The 18,188-nt window shown below is 38.8% G+C and overlaps 5 protein-coding genes across 5 annotated transcripts; 2 read left to right on the forward strand and 3 right to left on the reverse strand. All coding sequences in view use genetic code 12, as the record gives it.

Annotated features, from left to right (window-relative positions):
* Positions 1-511: 511 nt before the first annotated feature.
* On the reverse strand, positions 512-2,812 carry ABZ1 (4-amino-4-deoxychorismate synthase; the record flags this gene model as incomplete). The annotated part of the gene is made up of 1 exon (XM_049322661.1): positions 512-2,812. One exon carries the CDS (start codon positions 2,810-2,812, stop codon positions 512-514), a length of 2,301 nt encoding a protein of 766 aa, XP_049181256.1.
* A 229-nt stretch (positions 2,813-3,041) lies between these two features.
* USO1 (Uso1p) lies at positions 3,042-7,238 on the reverse strand (the record flags this gene model as incomplete). Its single annotated transcript, XM_049322663.1, has 1 exon — positions 3,042-7,238. One exon carries the CDS (start codon positions 7,236-7,238, stop codon positions 3,042-3,044), a length of 4,197 nt encoding a protein of 1,398 aa, XP_049181257.1.
* Positions 7,239-7,668: 430 nt separating this feature from the next.
* On the forward strand, positions 7,669-8,379 carry RAD59 (Rad59p; the record flags this gene model as incomplete). Its single annotated transcript, XM_049322664.1, has 1 exon — positions 7,669-8,379. One exon carries the CDS (start codon positions 7,669-7,671, stop codon positions 8,377-8,379), a length of 711 nt encoding a protein of 236 aa, XP_049181258.1.
* A 422-nt stretch (positions 8,380-8,801) lies between these two features.
* KGF56_001532 (Elongator subunit) lies at positions 8,802-12,893 on the reverse strand (the record flags this gene model as incomplete). The annotated part of the gene is made up of 1 exon (XM_049322665.1): positions 8,802-12,893. One exon carries the CDS (start codon positions 12,891-12,893, stop codon positions 8,802-8,804), a length of 4,092 nt encoding a protein of 1,363 aa, XP_049181259.1.
* A 2,125-nt stretch (positions 12,894-15,018) lies between these two features.
* Positions 15,019-17,806, forward strand: VPH1 (H(+)-transporting V0 sector ATPase subunit a; the record flags this gene model as incomplete). Its single annotated transcript, XM_049322666.1, has 3 exons — positions 15,019-15,055; positions 15,134-17,485; positions 17,577-17,806. 3 exons carry the CDS (start codon positions 15,019-15,021, stop codon positions 17,804-17,806), a joined length of 2,619 nt encoding a protein of 872 aa, XP_049181260.1.
* Between the last annotated feature and the right edge of the window lie 382 nt (positions 17,807-18,188).

The raw sequence follows: 18,188 nt of genomic DNA on the forward strand, positions 1-18,188 counted from the left end.
GGTACAAATCCGTGTGTCCTTACGAGAATATCGAGCAAAGCGAGATAGTCTCTAGTCTACTCACCTCTCTAGTCTCTAGTCTACTCATTACTCTCTACTCTCTACTCACTCTCTACTCACTACTCACTACCCCCTACTCTCCACTCTCTACTCCACTCTCCACTCTCTACTCACTAGTCTCAACTCTATTCTCTAGTATATTCTCTTCTCTCTTTCGACTATCTCGCTTTGCTCGATAGTCTACCCCACTCTCTTCTCTCTTTCGACTATCTCTCTCTGCTCGATAGTGTATTAACAAGCTAGTCAGTGGTGCTCACTATCTCGCTTTGCTCGATAGTATATTAACAAGCTAGTCAGTGGTGCTCACTATCTCGCTCTGCTCGATAGTGTATTAACAAGCTAGTCGGTGCTGCTCGGTTTCTATAAAGTATGTAATTTGTGTATGTGTATGTATACATGTGTGGATGTGTGGATGTATATATGTGTATCTATGTATATGTATATATTGGGTTTAGTTAAAGGCTTGTAATGCACTAGTTAGTTTCAAGTTCATCTCGTCCCATTCATCCAAACAATCACTAAGCACAGTTATTGCACCACCAGCACCAATACGCCACAAGCTTAAATCGCGAGAATTCTCTAAATCATCTTTGTAATGGAAAACCGACCTAATAATGACACTCCAATCAGAGTCGTCTGTGACTGACCAATAACCTACAACGCCACTATAAATGCCTCTTCTTCCTCCCGCAGTGACATTGTTTTGCGCATCCTCTATATCTTGCAATAATTGCACCGATCTTCTCTTTGGTGCTCCAGTCATCGATCCTGGGGGCAATGATTTGTGGAGAATATCAATCCCATGGAACTTCTTGTTTTCTGCTAGCACTCCTTGGATTACACTAACTAACTGAAACACCGTCTTGTATTCCTCCACTGCCATTAATTGGGTAACTTTCACATCCTCAGTAAATTGATACAAATCGTGTCTGATCAAGTCAACAATCATTAAATTCTCGCCCATTTCCTTGGGCGTCTTGAGGATTTCTGTAGCTTTGGAAAAATCAATCTCGGGAGTGTTCTTCACTGTACCTTTAATTGGCCTCAATTGAACAACCTTTTGGAAACCTTCCTCTTTGCAAGACAAAAATCTTTCTGGAGATGAAGATATCAAACAGCAATCATCAAAATCCATAAAACATGAAAATGGCGAGGGGTTCTTGTGTAATGTGAGCACCTTGTAAATATCCCAAGACTCTATATATGACGGCAAATAGATCTTCAGCTGGGTTGTTAAACATAACTCATAGGAGTCACCTGAATGTAAGTACTCCTGACATTTCTCAAACTGCTTTTGATATATATCTTGCAAAGGTAACTCAAATTTAATCTTATTAGTATCCTCTTCACGTACAAAGTCTTTGACACTTGAAGCAATTTCTTGCAAGTCTATCGGAGTTACGTTGTTCAAGTCTTGACGCATTTCCAGAACCCATTCTTGAGTTCCTTTATTTAATGATACGAGAAACCAATCCTTGGTAATGTGATCATAAATGAGAAATCTCTCGATATATATCAACTTCAAATCTGGCGTGTTCCCATTACAAAACAGCTTGAGCTTTTCATATTTTATGTGCTGACCTTCCTCATACGAAATGAGTCCCATAAACCCACCAAAAAATGGTATTTCTCTAGTGTGGTATCTTTTTTCAACCTTGAGCTTCAACACATTTCGCGGAATGTACTTGCGACGCATTTCGCTGGCAACATACTTCCACATGCCTTCGTGCCCATCAACTGGGCGTTTTTCAATTTTCCCAGTTTTATACTTTGAAATAGTGATATGGTTCATGTCGTCTACGGAGTGTCCAATGACTAAACTTTCACCTTTAATTGGAAAGCCAATAATGGACCATTCTCCTGGATAAGATGCTGAGTTTAAAAGAACAAAGTTTGTTTCTTTATCTTTATGAAAGAAATAATCACAAATGTCGATTGGTGTGATGGCTTGAGAAATTTTGATATTTTCAAAAACCAAGTTACAATCAAAGCTTTGTGCATAACCATTAGATATTAACCCGTTTTCATGTATGGCGCGGGTTTCTAGCCATGTAAAGTCTCCCTCGACTTTGTCTGTGATCTTGGTGGTGGTATTTCTTCTATACTCTTCATTATACTTGCTTGCCATCTTTGTAAAGTTCAAAATTAAATTTTCTCCGTTTTCAGAACATATCGACTCTGGATGGTACTGTACACCATAGAGCGGGAGTTCCTTGATTCTCATAGCCATCAAGATTTTAGACTCCCGATCCAGTGAGCTTTCGTAACAATATGCAAGAGGCACAATATCTTTGGTCAAATTTCTTGAGTCAACATAGAGCGAATGGTATCGCACACTATCAAATGGGATAGTATCTGAAAACAACTCACTCTTGTCAACAGGATGGATCTTGAAAATTTGACCGTGTTTGATCTCCTTTAGTCGCTCAACCTTATTGCCATATTCGTAACAAAGACTTTGAAAACCTAGACAAATCCCTAGAATGGGAATTGCATTCTCAAAACCAGCTTTTTTGATTCTGTTTATCACCCAACTTATTATTCCCACATCCTTTGCCAATGCGGGGTGTCCCGGACCAGGGCCAATAACTATGTACTCGAAATGCAGCTTGACTTGTTGGAAAAATGATTCATACTCATCTGGTGAAAACGAATCATTATGTATAATAACAACCCTCTTTTTCGTTACATTCTTAATCAAGTGTGCAAGATTATTGGTGAACGAGTCATACGAGTCAATTAGCAAAATCATACTACTCAGTCAATGATAGCAAGACCTCTAGAGCACAGCACAGCACAGCAAACCAAACCAAACCAAAGCGTAGCTAGCCGGGCAGTACTTGATAGATTGTTATATTTCATCTTAACTTTATATGGAAAAGAAAAAAAGAAAAAAAAAAAAATCAAACAAGCAAAGAGATGAAGGTAAGGTTCAATAAGAAAAGAAGGGCATTCGAGGAAAGACATTGAATGTAAAGTCACTACTCTATATCGCTTTCTTCGTCATCGTCATCATCATCATCATCATCATCATCATCTTCGTCTTCACTGGACTCTTCATTCTCGCTAACTTCCTCGCCTAAATCTTTAAGTCTCTTGGCATACCTACTTTTCTTTTCGTCCAAATCAGACATCAATAGCATTAAATCGTCAAGCTCGGTTCTGGGGACAAAGTCATTGAGCTTTGCTTTTAATTTCCCAATCTCCTCCCTTAATGCAGCTTCTTTTGAATTTTTTTCCTTTTCTCCCACTTCCAGCTCCTTTTCTTCCTTTTTCAATCCATCTAATTGACTATTTGCCTTGAAAATTGAAAATTCCTTGTGCAACTTTGCCAATTCGGAGTTAAGATTGGTATTCAAATTTTGAAGAGTTTCAATCTCTTTGCTTGATTCTCGAGCTTTTGCACTATTTGATTGATTAGTTACTGTTATCTTTTCTTCAAGTTGTCCAACCTTTTCAATAAGTTCTTTCTTTTCAAAGGTGAGTTTTTGCATTTTTTCTTCAACTTCTTCACCAAGTTGACTTTGTGCTGATTTCTCATGGATGAGATCTTTTTCAAGCTGGGAGATTTTCTCAATAAGCTGCTCTTTATCCTTTTGTTGTAATTGTATTTTCTCATCCAACTTGTCGTGCTTATCTTGGATTGTCTTGCTTTCTTTGAGCTCCTTTTCAAGCACACTTACTTTGTCTATAAGATCTTGCTTTTGTTTTTCAACTTCTTTTATTTTTTCCACAAGAGAAGCATTATTTTCCTCTTGCTTCTCCAACATGTCAACTGTAGTATCTTTTTGGTGGCTCTCTTTGGTTTCAAAATCTTTTTTGACTTCTTCTACTTGTTTGGAAAGCTCGCTTATGTTCAGTTTGTACTCCAATATCTCATTGTTCAATTTTTGAATCTTTTCTTCATTGCCTAGAGTAGATTCTAGCTTCATTTCAAGTTCTGCTACTTTAACCTCTAATTCCAGTTTCTCTTTTTGATATGCTTTAAACTCCTTGTTTACGCTATTCAACTTTTCCTCGGCATCTGACTCTTGCTGAACCAAGTTTTCTCTCGTAGACTTGAGTTTATTAGTGATCTTCTCCACCTCTGCTTTTGCAGTCAGCTCTTGTACTCTCAAATCTTCTAAAGTAGACTCCAACTCTGCAATCCGGGCGTCTCTTGAGTTCAAGCTATTCAAAAGTGCCAATTTTTCCTTTTCAATAACTTCAAGCTTCTGTGTCAAAGAATATTTCTCACTACTCATATTCTTCACTTCCAGTAGTTTGGAAGCAATTTCCTTCTCCAATTCTGCACTCTTTGATCTGGCTATCCGATTCTCATTCTGCGTATCTGCAAGTGATTTCGACAACAAGTTTTTGTCTGACTTGAGTTGCAAAATTTGGTCCTCATAACTTTTCTTGTATTTTTCAGTTTCTGTTTTGACATTCTTCAACTCCTTTACAAGTTGCTTTATGCGATCTTCTCCTTCTGCATTCTGTTTCTTTAGCTGAAACAAGTCTTTAGTCATGGCGTTAACTCCATCCTCTAACTTCTTTTTGGATCGTTCAGTTGATTCCAATTGTGCTTCTAATTGCGTTTGCTGTGCTTGAAATGTCTCAATTGTGCGCAACGCCTCTTGAAGTTCTTTACTATATTTACTTGATGTTTGTTCAAGTTCTTGTTTTAGACTCGTTACATCGCTGAGCTTTTGAGAGGCGAAGGAAAACTTTTCACCCATTACCTTCAACTCTTCCAGTACCCTAACAAGATCTCTTTCAACTTGTTCAACTTGGACCTGGAGGTCCTTCTTCACAGTTTCTAATTCTTTTATTTTTTCTTTCAAAAAAGTCTCATTTTCCCTATTCTTTGTTCGTTCCTCTTGTAGCTCTTTTGCTAATTCTGAAGCTTTCATATCCACCTCTTCAAAAAGCTCATACGATATTTTTCCTCGAGGTTCCGAATTAGGGTCATGAAACAATGCTCTTTTGATCCGAGTGAAATGGTCCTTCACCAAATTAACATAACTCACGTCAAAATATACGTCAGGCAATCCATTTTCCTCTTGAACAGATAAAAAGTTCAGAGATTCATCAAAATTTTTAAACAATGGATTTGTGCTCAATTGCTTCACCTTATAAGAATAGTTGTTCATCCCGAGTCCTTTCACTAGTAATTTGTGAAGTTCAACTCTTGAGATAGGAGAATCTTTTGTGGAAAACTCATAAACTATTCCTAGTAAAATTGCAGCCATGCTATGTACAATTGAATTAGCTTCAGATGTGTTGCTTGACAAGAATGCCAAGATCGATTTAACAGTAGACTCGTCACTCAAGAAATCATTCACTGCAGCAAAATCTTCGTATAGCCATATTGACAAAAGCATCAAGTATCCAATTGCAACTCTTTGATCCATGTCATCAAATGTAGTAATTAGCAAGCCAGATATTGCCTCTATAGAGCTCATAATCTCCTCATTCGCTTCCTCATTTCCTGCATTTACAGCTCTTGCCGTTTCTTTGTTTTCTGGCTGGTCTTTGAAAATGTGTATTAGAGTTAATGCTGCAAACCACACTTTATACGGGTTGAGTTTCACATCAGCATCATAATCCATCAAAGTACGAAATATATTTCCGTAGGGTGCTGGCATACTATTATTATTATTATTATTATTGTTGTTGCTGTTGTTGTTGCTGTTGTTGTTGCTGTTGCTGTTGCTGTTGCTGTTGTTCCCATTTGTAATGGGCAAATCGTCACCTATTTCATAGTAATAAATGTCCAGCTTGTATGCCTCAATCTGGTCTTTCAAAAATGCCAGCTTTGCACCTTGATTGTCTTTGAAATATGCATCCAAACAAAATGCAGCACCGATTCTTACGTCAAACAGATGCACGGAATTGATAAATAAGCACCAATTAAGCAATGCGACGGGTACCGGGATAGGTTTTTGAAAAAACTGTATATGGGATGGTAAAGAAGGATCAATATAAGGAATATCAATTTTGGAAATTTCATATTGAATGTCTGGATTCCCACGAATGGCATCTGCCGCCGTCAAAAGGGCCACGGACCTTATAGTATTCCCTGTCAGTGGTGAAAAGATGAGTTTTAACACAACGTAGTGGATTCCCGCTTGATAGAGAATATTCTGATTTTGTACAACTAGCTCATTATCTTCTGACACCAATAGCCGACATATTTCTAGTGCGATAGTCATGTTTTGTAGTCTTTGTTCCGTCCACGCAATAGGTGGCTCTGAACCATTGATTGTTCCATTTTCGTGACCATTTAACGCCGCAGAGGCATATTCTTGCTCATCCATTACTTCTCCCTCCACGGGTTCTCCTAATAGCCTCGCTAGTCGCGGTACACATTGCGTTTCCAAGAAATATTTCTGGTTCGATTCATTAAATTGAAGCAAATTTGTAAGTAATGTTAAACAATCCTGCACTAGGATGGACCCCCTTATTCCGCCTTCTTCTTCAATTACATCGAACAATGTTTCAAATGTATTTTCAAAAGCAACCATTTTTTGGATATTGAAATTGTTATTCACGAGCGCCATAAGAAGTAGAATGGCTTCATTTCGTACTGGATCATGACTATCGTGCAACAAACTGCAAATTGTCGACATTGCTGTTGGGGTGTTTAATAGTGTTTCCTTGACCCTTGGCCCTCGACAAGAAACCAAAAATTCCAATAATTGGATGGTATATAGTTTCAAATGATAATCATTTTCAGCCAACTGTTCAATCATCAAGGCCAAAATCTCGGGATCTTGTAACAATGCGTCAGCAATCCACAAAGATAGCTGGTCCTCCATTGAAACTGCAAGGTTCCCCATTAGTAATGGTGAGGGATACTTTCCATTCTGCAGTCGCAGCTGTTGCGAAATCCAACCTTTAGTCAAATCGTCATTAGCGTCACCGCCATGAATCAGTAGGATAAGGAAGGACTCCAAGAGTGCTTTAACCATCGATACATTTTCGTGATCCTTCTTAAAAGCTGATATCAACGGACGCAACCCATTTTCAACAACGGTTTCCCTATATTGCCGACTAAAACTTTTCAACCCAAGAACAGCAGAACGCCTATCCAATACCATTGTCGAGTGCTGTAATCTGTTGCACAACGTGGGAATTGCTTCCCCAACCAGCTGCACTTGGGACTGATTTCCCAATATATTGTTGATATACTCCATTGAAAAGCTTACTAAAAAATTGCAAAGAAACTCAAACCTACCAAAACCTTGACTTTTATTCAATTACCTTCTGTCCAAAAGGTGGTCCTATCAACTCCTTGACTCCCTTTGCTACTGACACGGCAATGCTCTAATCACCAGCTACTTTTCTTCAGTTTCCTCTGTCCAAAAGGTGGTCCTATCAACTCCTTGACTTTCCTCCAAGTAAACTCCCCCTTTTCACTGACTTTCCTTCCAATAAACCCCCTTTTTCACTGACTTTCCTTCAAGTCAACCCCCTTTGTTAATAACACGGTAATACTTTTTCAATTGATTCTTTTTTTTCTTCTCTTTTGTTTACGCGATGAGATTGCATTATCGATAGCATCAAGAGAAAGGGTTGAAGACGGGGTTGAAAGGGCAGGTTTCAAGGCCCTTTTAGCATGTAGTGATGGTATTTCAAGATTGCAAATATAATGTGGATGAAGAAACTAAAAGACTACCTTCTTCGGTGAGTTATTTCCCTTGTATAGGCGATGCAGAAGAATTTTTTCGAGATGGAAACGATGATGAAGCAATATTCAATGATGATGATGAGGTTCCGGCTATTGACGATAAGACGCTCTCCAAGATTAGCACGTTGCAAGCCAAGTTAGAGCAGCTACAGCATTTAAGGGATACTAGGAATTACAGTGGCTCAAGCAATAAGTCGTTCAAATTCTCAAGATCTGTTTTGTACAACTTGGCTAATGAGGTGTTTGGCTTTAATGGGTGGTCAACGGAATTGGTGCTGTGTTGCATTCAAGAGATTGAAGAAAAAACCAGCGATACTGTTGAGCAACACTTTGTAGTGCCACCAGACCAAGGGGAAAAGGAAAATGAAAATGAAAAGGAAGAGGATAAGGAAAAGGAACTGGTGCTGTTCAAAAAGAGGCGGTTTTCTGCAAGGTGTGTGTGCATGGTGAGGATCATTCTACTCGATGGTACTTCAACTGAAGGTATCGGTATTGGAACAGCAACAAACTTGCCACACAAGTACCAATGCTATATCAAGTGCAAAAAGGAAGCAGTAACAGACGCAATGAAATGCGCAATCATTGGATTGCGAGATTTATATTTCGACTACGAACTGAGGCGACTATGCCGGGAAATTGATTTTTGAGCAGCACAACACTATCGAGAAGAGCGAGATAGTATTGATGCTAGCTACAAAGTGTTGCTCCACTATCGAGCAACACTATCGAGCAAAGCGAGATAGTGTTGTAACAAGCTAAAAAGTGTCTGTAGCAGCTAACCAGTGCTGCTCCACTATCGAGCAACACTATCGAGCAAAGCGAGATAGTGTTGTAACAAGCTAAAAAGTGTCTGTAGCAGCTAACCAGTGCTGCTCCACTATCTCGCTTCGCTCGATAGTGTCGGTATAGTCAGTGTAGTCAATGCTGCTCCACTATCTCGCTTCGCTCGATAGTGTCGGTGTAGTCAATGCTGCTCCACTATCTCGCTTCGCTCGATAGTGTCGGTATAGTCAGTGTCGCTTTACAAGTCTATTAATTTGGCCAATTAGCCTACAAGTCTATTAATCCCTCAATAATCCAAGATGCTAAATTTAGAAAACTCGCGAATAACCGGCTTTGGAATCTCTTCAATGAGGTAAATCTCTCCATTATCGTCAATTCTTTCACGGTCCTTTTCACTCATATTGTGTATCTCGTCGATATTCTCCTTGATAAAGGTGATCAATTCACACCAATTCTTTTGGATTTGGAAAGCCTGCTCCCTCAGTTGTCGTCTAATAAGCGCTTCTATCAATCTAACGGCATCTGGTTCGGTGGTATCAAGCCTCTCCAACAATCTACCAACTGATCTAATCAAGTACTCTTCTTCATAAATGGTACCTTTTCTACCCTTGGCTTTCTTTCTTTCTTCTCTCTTTCTATTCTTTGACGTTCGTCTAGAGGCTCCTGTTTTCGCAGTGCCCCCAGTTTTACCCGTGTATCTAGTGAAGAAAGATGCAGCTGTTGAAGTCTCTGAAGCAACTATCGACACATTGTCAGGCGTGTCCAAGTCATCGGGGTTCCCATAAAATGCAAGCGGATCTTCTTCCTTTTTGCTTCTTAATTCCCGAAGTCTTCGTAATTGTGAGTTCATTTGTCCCTTACAATCGGCTAATAGTTCCGCAATAACTCCAAATCCCTCGTTTATTTGATCATCAATAACCAGCTCAATTAGTTCCAGTTGTTGTGTCTTTTCGGCTAAAAGAATAGCCTCATCAAACCAGTACTGTTTACAATACAACTTGACTGCCTCGCGAACATTATTCAAAAACTGATATTCAATTTCTGCTGCATCACTATACTTATGATCAGCAGTAAGTGTTGCAACAAGAGAGTTTGCCGTATCAATAAGCTTGTCCTTGTACTCGGATTTTGCAACGATAGATAATGCCTGTCTCCACTTCTTTGCCAAAATATAATTTTCCAAAGCATCATCCAAGTCGCCCAAGTATTCATAGGCAATAGCAGATTCGCCAAACAGAGCGTTATTGTGTAGAAAAACTGCAAATAAGCTCATAATATCGTTAGTTCTCTTCTTGTTGTATGTGTAAATTTTCAACGCCGGCTTATACATTTGGTGTTTCACAACATAATCGTCAAACTCTTGGTATGCATCTTCACCTTTCTCATTCAACCAATGCAACGCCAAGTCATAATTCTTCAAATAGTCATCAATTAAAAACTTCTTCTGCAAATCTGGTTGAACGTGTAAGTTTTGCAAAAATGGCAAATATTCCTTTGGGTCCATTTGCGATTTTTGTGCTATAAGCAAAGCCAATTTGACATCATATAGTCCAAGAGATGTACTATATAGTTTGTTCACGTCTTGTAAAAAACATAAATGGGTTATAGCTGTTTCCTTTCGTTCTTGATCTTGATCGGTGAATTTACCAACCAATTGCAACGCGGCTCTCAAATTTGGAGGATTCTCGCATGCATAAGCGGTTAGCACTGTTTGCATATATTTATCGAAATACTCAGGTTTCAACAAAGTTGATAGTATAGCCTCACAAATTCTATTAACCTTGGAATCATGAAAATTCTTAAAGACTGGTTCTTTGGAAGCGTTATTAAACTTCTTTTTAAACGCTGGTTGCAAAGTTTCTCCATTTTGTTTGGTTTCTGATTCGTTTATAGCTGTATCATAAAGTGTTTCCTTGTATTTTGTTGTGGTAACGTCTTCTTCATGTAAACAAGAAACGAAAAGATCCAAATATTCAACTTTAGAAATCTGAGCAACGAATAGTTCCACATTGTTGAAGAATAGTTCCTTATCATAATCGTGAAGTATATCCAAATCGATTCTGTGTGTACGACAAACTGCAAAAGCGTCCTTATAATTTTTATTACTGATGAATTTTCTAATAGCCGAAAGAACCATTATTCTGGGACATATAGTTTCAAGATTACCTCTCGCTGCTTCCAACACAACAGAGTATTTCGTAGGCATTGCATTCACCAAAAACGAATTTCTTTCAATTTGCCGAATTCTCTCATCAACAATGTTTTGGTTAGTTAGATTCTGGAATACTTCGAAATTCTTATGTGGTGAGTTCAAATGAACAAAGCATAATTTTGATTGCACTGTGGTGAACAACAAATGAGATTCCGTGATCAACAATGAAGTGACTCCACCAACTATTGGCACATTATTGCAAAACAATTTCCCTGTACGCGAAATACCAAAGGCTTCAAATTCATCTGTATCCTTTTTATAGTTGACTTCAATTTCGCGACACAATTGGGGGAACTTTGTAACTTCTCGGGAATCTTGGGTCGAACTAAATTCTATTACTCTATTGTCAACGGTTTCAATTATAACCGTATTAAAATCAGCTCTTGATTTGATTAACACCACCTTCGATGGAATGTCTCTTGATTCATTTAGTTTAGGATTGTGGATATCATCAACTTCAAATAAAACAACCCGTGAAAACACTGGAGTGTCAACTACTACTGCAATAAAGTTATCATTAATAAAAGCGATTTGTCTTGCAACTTCATCTGGCACTTTTGTATAAGTTCTTCCATCAATGCGACTCAAAACTTGAGGATGCTTACCTTCTTTCATCTCTTTTAATGATAATTCACTAAAACAAAGGTCACCATTACTGGTTAAAACTGCGTATTTTTCATTAGATTTGCTTACTGCAAGATCAGTTATGTTCCCTTCAACCTCCAATTCTCTGAAACTAATTGGAGGCGGAACATTAGCAATAGAAAAAGGGGTTATTTTTGCTGTAGAGCCATCAACAACCAAAGTCATCCCTATATCATTTCCTTGCCTAGTTGGTCCAGTAACTATTTTGTGAGTTATATCAATAATCTGCATTCCTTTAACCGTACCAATCATAAAATTCGACGCCTTTTCTGGGTGAAATTTAACAAACAAAATTTCATCATCAGCAAAAAGCTCTTGTTTCAAGTACCAGTGGTAATTTTTGGTAGTCCATAGCTGCACTCTGTTGTTCAACTGCAAGAGCAAAATTTCACTATCAGAACTCCATAGAATATTCTTGACTACTTCCTCAGAAGGATTTAGTCTAGTGTTGAAATGTCCATGTCTAAGCCCATTTCTTTCATAGAATACTACATCTAGCACTTCTTCCTCATTTTCGTCATCTTCATCACCATTATTGTCATTGTTATGGCCATCATCATCATTATTATTATTATTGTTGTTATTATTATTATTATCATCATCATCATCATCCGTATGCCTTTGTGTAGAAGCAATTAAAGCTCCCTGTGGTTTCCAGCTTAGATTCTGTTCCAACCCATCAGTGGCCTCGTTAACACTCTCTAATTTTCCTTCTCTGGTAAACACCCTAATGACCCTCCTATTGTAAGTTTCACCAGTATCTTCAACAATAACCGGTTCAATAGTGTTAACGGCAAAAAATTCAGAGTCGCCTCTCCAACTTATTTTCACTGTTTGATCATCCATACGGGAAATTGTCCCCTTTTCTAGTTGATTAACCGTTGGATCACGTGTAATATTGGAGCTGGCATTCTCATCCAAAACGACCAAATTTTTCAAAATGTCCCGTTCCCTTTCCAAAGCTTTGAACCCCTTTCCCTTGAACTGAGTTTCCTTTTTACCCCACCCAACAGAAACGTGTTTTGAATCGGTTATTTTGATATCGGCCGAGTCAAGTTGTTTTTCCAGTATTGGTTCAAAAAACCGCGAAAGCAAGAGTAACTTATTTTCATTGGTGATCATTGCCAAAGTTTCTTCGTCATTTGACCATTGTGCCGCTTGGATCCCGACATCGATTGTTCCTACAATCTCGATGATTGTATTGTCGTAATCCTCGGGCAACTTTTGCTCGTATGTAGCAGTAACTATATCTCCATTACTGAATACAAATACCAACTGAAAAGAATCAAGGAAATGAATAGTATTAAGCAAGCGAGACTCGGTATGGAAACTGGCCAATACAGTTACATTACCATCCTTGTGGACTTTCTGTACTTCAATTTGTTGACTCTCCTCCGACGATAGGATGAATGTTATGGCATCACATACTGTATCGTAAACCGAATCAATTACATGTAGATCAGGATAAGTTCTTGACTCGGGCTTAATATACCCTCTATTGAGCACTACTAAGTTCTTCATTATAAAATTCTATTCAAAAAAAGGGTGATCTCCACCACTCTTACCTTCTTCTTCTATCTTGATAAGCAGTTAAAACCTAAAAGAGATTCTCTTTGAAGGGTCAAGAGCTCTTTGCAAGTTATGGGATGACAATTTGATTTTTTTTTCACTTCTGCGCTGCTCGGAATTGGGAAAAAGTCGGGTCGAAATTAGGGGGAGGTCGGGTCGAAATGGGGAGGAAGTTTGGTCGAAATTGGGAGGAAGTTTGGTCGGATTTGATCGACACTATCGACACTATCGAACTAAACGAGCGAAACGAGATAGTGTTGTGACAGGCTAGTAAGTATTGCTCGATAGTAGAGCAATACTACTTAGCTGCCACTGACAGCCGGTAGCGGCTACAGATAGAAGAATAGTAGTAGCTGAAAGGTGTTTGCTTTAGTGACTAGTAAAGCAATTGGTATAATGTTATAAATTGTTCCAGAGTCCTTGATTCAAATTTGAGACTCTTTATTTGATCTCTGTTTACTTGGAGAGTCTGCTCCACTATCGAACAGAGCGAGATAGTGGAGCAACACCAGCTGCCACCAACACTATCGAGCAGAGCGAGATAGTGGAGCAACACCAGCTGCCACCAACGCTATCGAGCAGAGCGAGATAGTGGAGCAACACCAGCTGCCACCGACACTATCGAGCAGAGCGAGATAGTGGAGCAACACCAGCTGCCACCGACACTATCGAGCAGAGCGAGATAGTGGAGCAACACCAGCTGCTCCGACACTTTGTAGCTTATTACAACACTACTTAGCTGCTACTGACACTTTGTAGCTTATAACAACACTACTTAGCTGCTACTGACACTTTGTAGCTTATTACAACACTATCTCGCTCTGCTCGATAGTGTTTTTCGATAGTGGAGCAACACTTTGTAGCTTGTTACACACTATTGAGCAACACTTTGTAGCTTGTTACAACACTATCTCGCTCTGCTCGATAGTGAGAGGAGAGAGGAGACAAGAGACAAGAGACACTAGACTACTGTTTATTGTATATTCTCCTAGCTTTATGAGTGAAGGCGCTACCATATCAATACCATAACAGATTCTCTTTCATCAGAAAGTAAACAACTTAGAGAGTAGAGACTAGAGGGTAGAGACTAGACAAGCAAAGCGAATCTAGTCGAGAGTGAGAATAGAGGGTCGCTCTCGAGTGTTGCTATTGAATGCTGCCTCACTACCTCGCTCCGCTCGATAGTAGAGAGTAGAGCAGAGACTACAATCCTCGCTCGCTCGTCTGGTCTAGAGAGTAGACTCGTTTGCGCTAGTAATATAGTAGTATATAGTTTATTCAACTATGTTAGCCCATAGAGGTAGGGCAACCTATAGGGGTAGATTAGCGAGCAAAGCGAGACGACACTATCGAGCAAAGCGAGATAGTGGAAAAACACTTGTAGTGATACTCTATTGACACTTTGTAGAGATACTCTATGACACTTGTAGCGACACTATCAACACTTTGTAGAGATACTCTATTACACTTTGTAGCGACACTATCAACACTTTGTAGAGATACTCTATTACACTTTGTAGCGACACTATCAACACTTTGTAGAGATACTCTATTACACTTTGTAGCGACACTATCAACACTTTGTAGAGATACTCTATTGACACTATCTCGCTTCGCTCGATAGTGTTTTTGCTCTATTTAATATTTTTCGACTGAGTCGCCTTGGGGTCCTCAGTGTTTCCTCAATATCTCGCTTCGCTCAATAATCCATAGAGGTAGATTAGCCCATAGAGGTAGGTTAGCCCATAGAGGTAGATTAGCCCATAGAGGTAGGTTAGCCCAAAGAGGTAGATTAGCCCATAGAGGTAGGGACTATTCACCATCGAGGAACGAGATAGTGAGTAGTCAGTAGTGAGTAGTCAGTAGGTTAGTCCATAGAGGCAAGGACTACTCACTATCTCGTACCTCGATGGTGAGTGAGTCGTCTATTTCAATGCTACCAAATACAAAAGTCGTGCACAACGACCCAAGGCATTTTTCATCTTCAATGGAACTTTGATTACTCAGGAAAGTATCATTAGCTTTTGATCATTTCATTAGCACCATCTCTTATTCTTGAGCCTAAACCTTAGACAAGATGTCGGATAGTGTGGAAAAAGAGGAGGCCGTTTTCCGTATGTAGTGATATCGAGGTAAAAAGACGCAGGAAATGTATGTTACTAACCCCAGTTTTTTTTTTATTTTTATTATAGGTTCTGCGGATATGTCCTTGGTCCAATTATACATCCCAACTGAAGTTGCTAGGGAGGTTATTTACAAAGTGGGACAGTTAAACACGGTTCAGTTTAGAGACTTGAACTCAAAAGTCACCGCATTTCAACGATCTTTTGTTAAGGAGTTGAGAAAATTAGATAATGTCGAGAGACAATATAGACTATTTAAAAAGGAGTTGGATTTAAGAAACATTTCCATAAAATTGTATCCCTATGAGTTCAGCATACCTCAGCAGTCAGATATCGATGAGTTGATTGAAAATAGCCAAATACTAGAGGATCGGGTATTGCAATTGCGTGATTCTGTCGAAACGTTATATAGCAATCAAAATTATCTAAAACAATTTAGGTACACGATATCCGCTGTTGACAAATTCTTTCATATTCAAGGGGACGTGGTGACTAGTGAAGAAAACGCTTTGTTGTTGGAGTTGGAAGAAGGACACCAAGGGAATGTTCATTCTTCTTCTTCTTCTTCTTCTTCATCTTTCATTGCAGGTACTATTAATACCGACAAAATTGGTGTTTTACAACAAATCCTTTGGAGAACTTTGAGAGGTAATATGTATTACCATAGCGAAGCATTGGAAGAAGACGAAATTTACGACGCTAAACATAACTCATTTGTAGCCAAAAGTTCATTCATCATTTTTGCCCACGGATCCTTAATTCATGAAAGGATAAAGAAAATTTGTGAATCGTTGGATGCTCAGGTGTTTAACGTTGAAGCATCGCGCGAGTTGAGAAAAGATCAGTTGGCTAAAGTGAACATTAAATTAACCGATTTATCAACAATTTTGACCGAGTCTCAAAATGCGCTTACATCAGAGTTGATTGCAATTGGTCAAGACCTTTACAAATGGTGGGAAACTATTGCAAGGGAAAAGGCAGTTTACACTACAATGAACTCATGTGACTATGACGGTTCCAGAAAAACATTGATTTGTGAAGGTTGGACACCAACTGATTCAATTCAAGATTTAAATCAAACTATTCTAAATGACGACCAGGAAGCAGCACGTGGACAATCAATCCCTACAATAATTAATGTTCTCACTACCAATAAAGTACCACCAACGTGTAATCGTACTAATAAGTTCACTTATGCTTTCCAAGCTATATGTGATGCATATGGTGTACCAAGATACAAAGAAATTAATCCCGGTTTGCCAACAATCATTACATTCCCATTTATGTTTGCCATTATGTTTGGTGACATGGGCCATGGGTTGATTGTGCTTCTTGCTGCACTAGCGATGGTTTTGAATGAGAAAAAGTTGAATGCGATGAAAAAAGATGAAATCTTTGATATGGCATACAGTGGACGTTATATCTTGTTGTTGATGGGTATTTTTTCAATGTATACAGGATTCATCTACAATGATGTGTTTTCAAGATCAATGTCATTTTTCTCCAGCGGTTGGAAATGGCCCCAACACTTTAAAGTAGGCGAAACCATTGTCGCGAAATCAGTGGGGACATATATTTTCGGTTTGGACTCGGCATGGCACGGCGCTGAAAATGCTTTGTTGTTTTCAAATTCATACAAGATGAAACTATCAATCCTCATGGGGTTCATTCATATGACTTATTCTTATTTCTTTGCCCTTGGCAATTTCATCTTTTTTGATAGTATGATTGATATTGTGGGCAACTTTATTCCTGGATTATTATTCATGCAAAGTATCTTTGGTTACTTGTCACTTTGCATTGTTTACAAATGGACAGTAAACTGGTTTGAAATACAGAAACAACCACCTGGATTATTAAACATGTTAATTTCAATGTTCTTATCGCCTGGTCAAGTTGATGAGCAATTGTTTCCTGGTCAATCTCAAGTTCAAGTTTTTTTACTCCTAGTTGCTCTAGTTTGTGTTCCGTGGTTGCTATTGGTAAAACCACTTTACCTTAAAAGGCAATTGGACAAGAAATCCAAAAATATAGCACTGTATTCACAATTGCCGAATGATGAAGAGTCTGGGGAAAGCAACGAGGAAACCGTTCACGACGATGATGAGGAAGAACACGAGGAGCACGGGTTTTCGGATATAATGATCCACCAAGTGATTCATACTATAGAGTTTTGTTTGAATTGTGTTTCCCATACAGCATCTTATTTGAGATTGTGGGCTTTATCCTTGGCCCATGCACAGTTATCTACGGTTTTGTGGTCCATGACAATAAGCAAGGCTTTTGGTCTTACTGGTATTACTGGGGTCATCGCTGTGGTTTTCTTATTTGCCATGTGGTTTGCATTGTCGATTTGTATATTGGTGGTTATGGAAGGCACTTCGGCAATGTTGCATTCATTGAGGTTGCACTGGGTTGAAAGTATGTCTAAATACTTTGAAGGCGGTGGCTCATTATATGAGCCTTTTGGGTTTTCTGGATTGCTTGATGCTGTTTTTTAGAAGCGCAGCAGTGGATAATAAGAGACAATCTAGTGTTTTAGGCGGAGCCAGAGGCGACTCTAGTAGAGAAGTAGCATTGAATCCCTACTCTACCTTTTACTCTCAGAATCGAGAAAAACCTGTAAAGTTACAGAGCTTGCAAACTTTACAAACTCTTTCAAGTGTACCTGCGACACTATCGAGCAGAGCGAGATTGTGGAGCAATACTTTGTACCTTGATCCCTTGGCAAGTAGCCTATAAAAGAAGGAAAAAAAGGTAAGAGAACAAGATGTCGATGCATTAGAAATGTTTGTAGATTATTCAATATTTTCAGCAATGACTATTGAGCAGAGCAATATAGTGGAGTACAAGCTAGTCAGTGGAGTACATGCTAGTCAGTGTTGCAACAAGGAGTGGTGAGAATAATATTGCGACTCTTGGTGCAGAAAAGAGGACAAGGGCAAGGTTTGTTGATAAGAAGCTCATGCTGAGAATAAATAAGGTCCAGTATAGTACGCTACGTACCTTCTATTAACTCATGTTTAACTAGCCTTTAGTTTGTCAATCAAACCCGTGTGTTTTAGAATACATTGGTATATAGTTTAGTCTCTGTCAAAAATTTACATGCCCTCTAATGTTTTAT

This window comes from Candida oxycetoniae (assembly GCF_023343755.2).
Source record: "Candida oxycetoniae strain CBS 10844 chromosome Unknown scaffold1, whole genome shotgun sequence".
In the NCBI taxonomy this organism is placed as follows: domain Eukaryota; kingdom Fungi; phylum Ascomycota; class Pichiomycetes; order Serinales; family Debaryomycetaceae; genus Lodderomyces; species Lodderomyces oxycetoniae.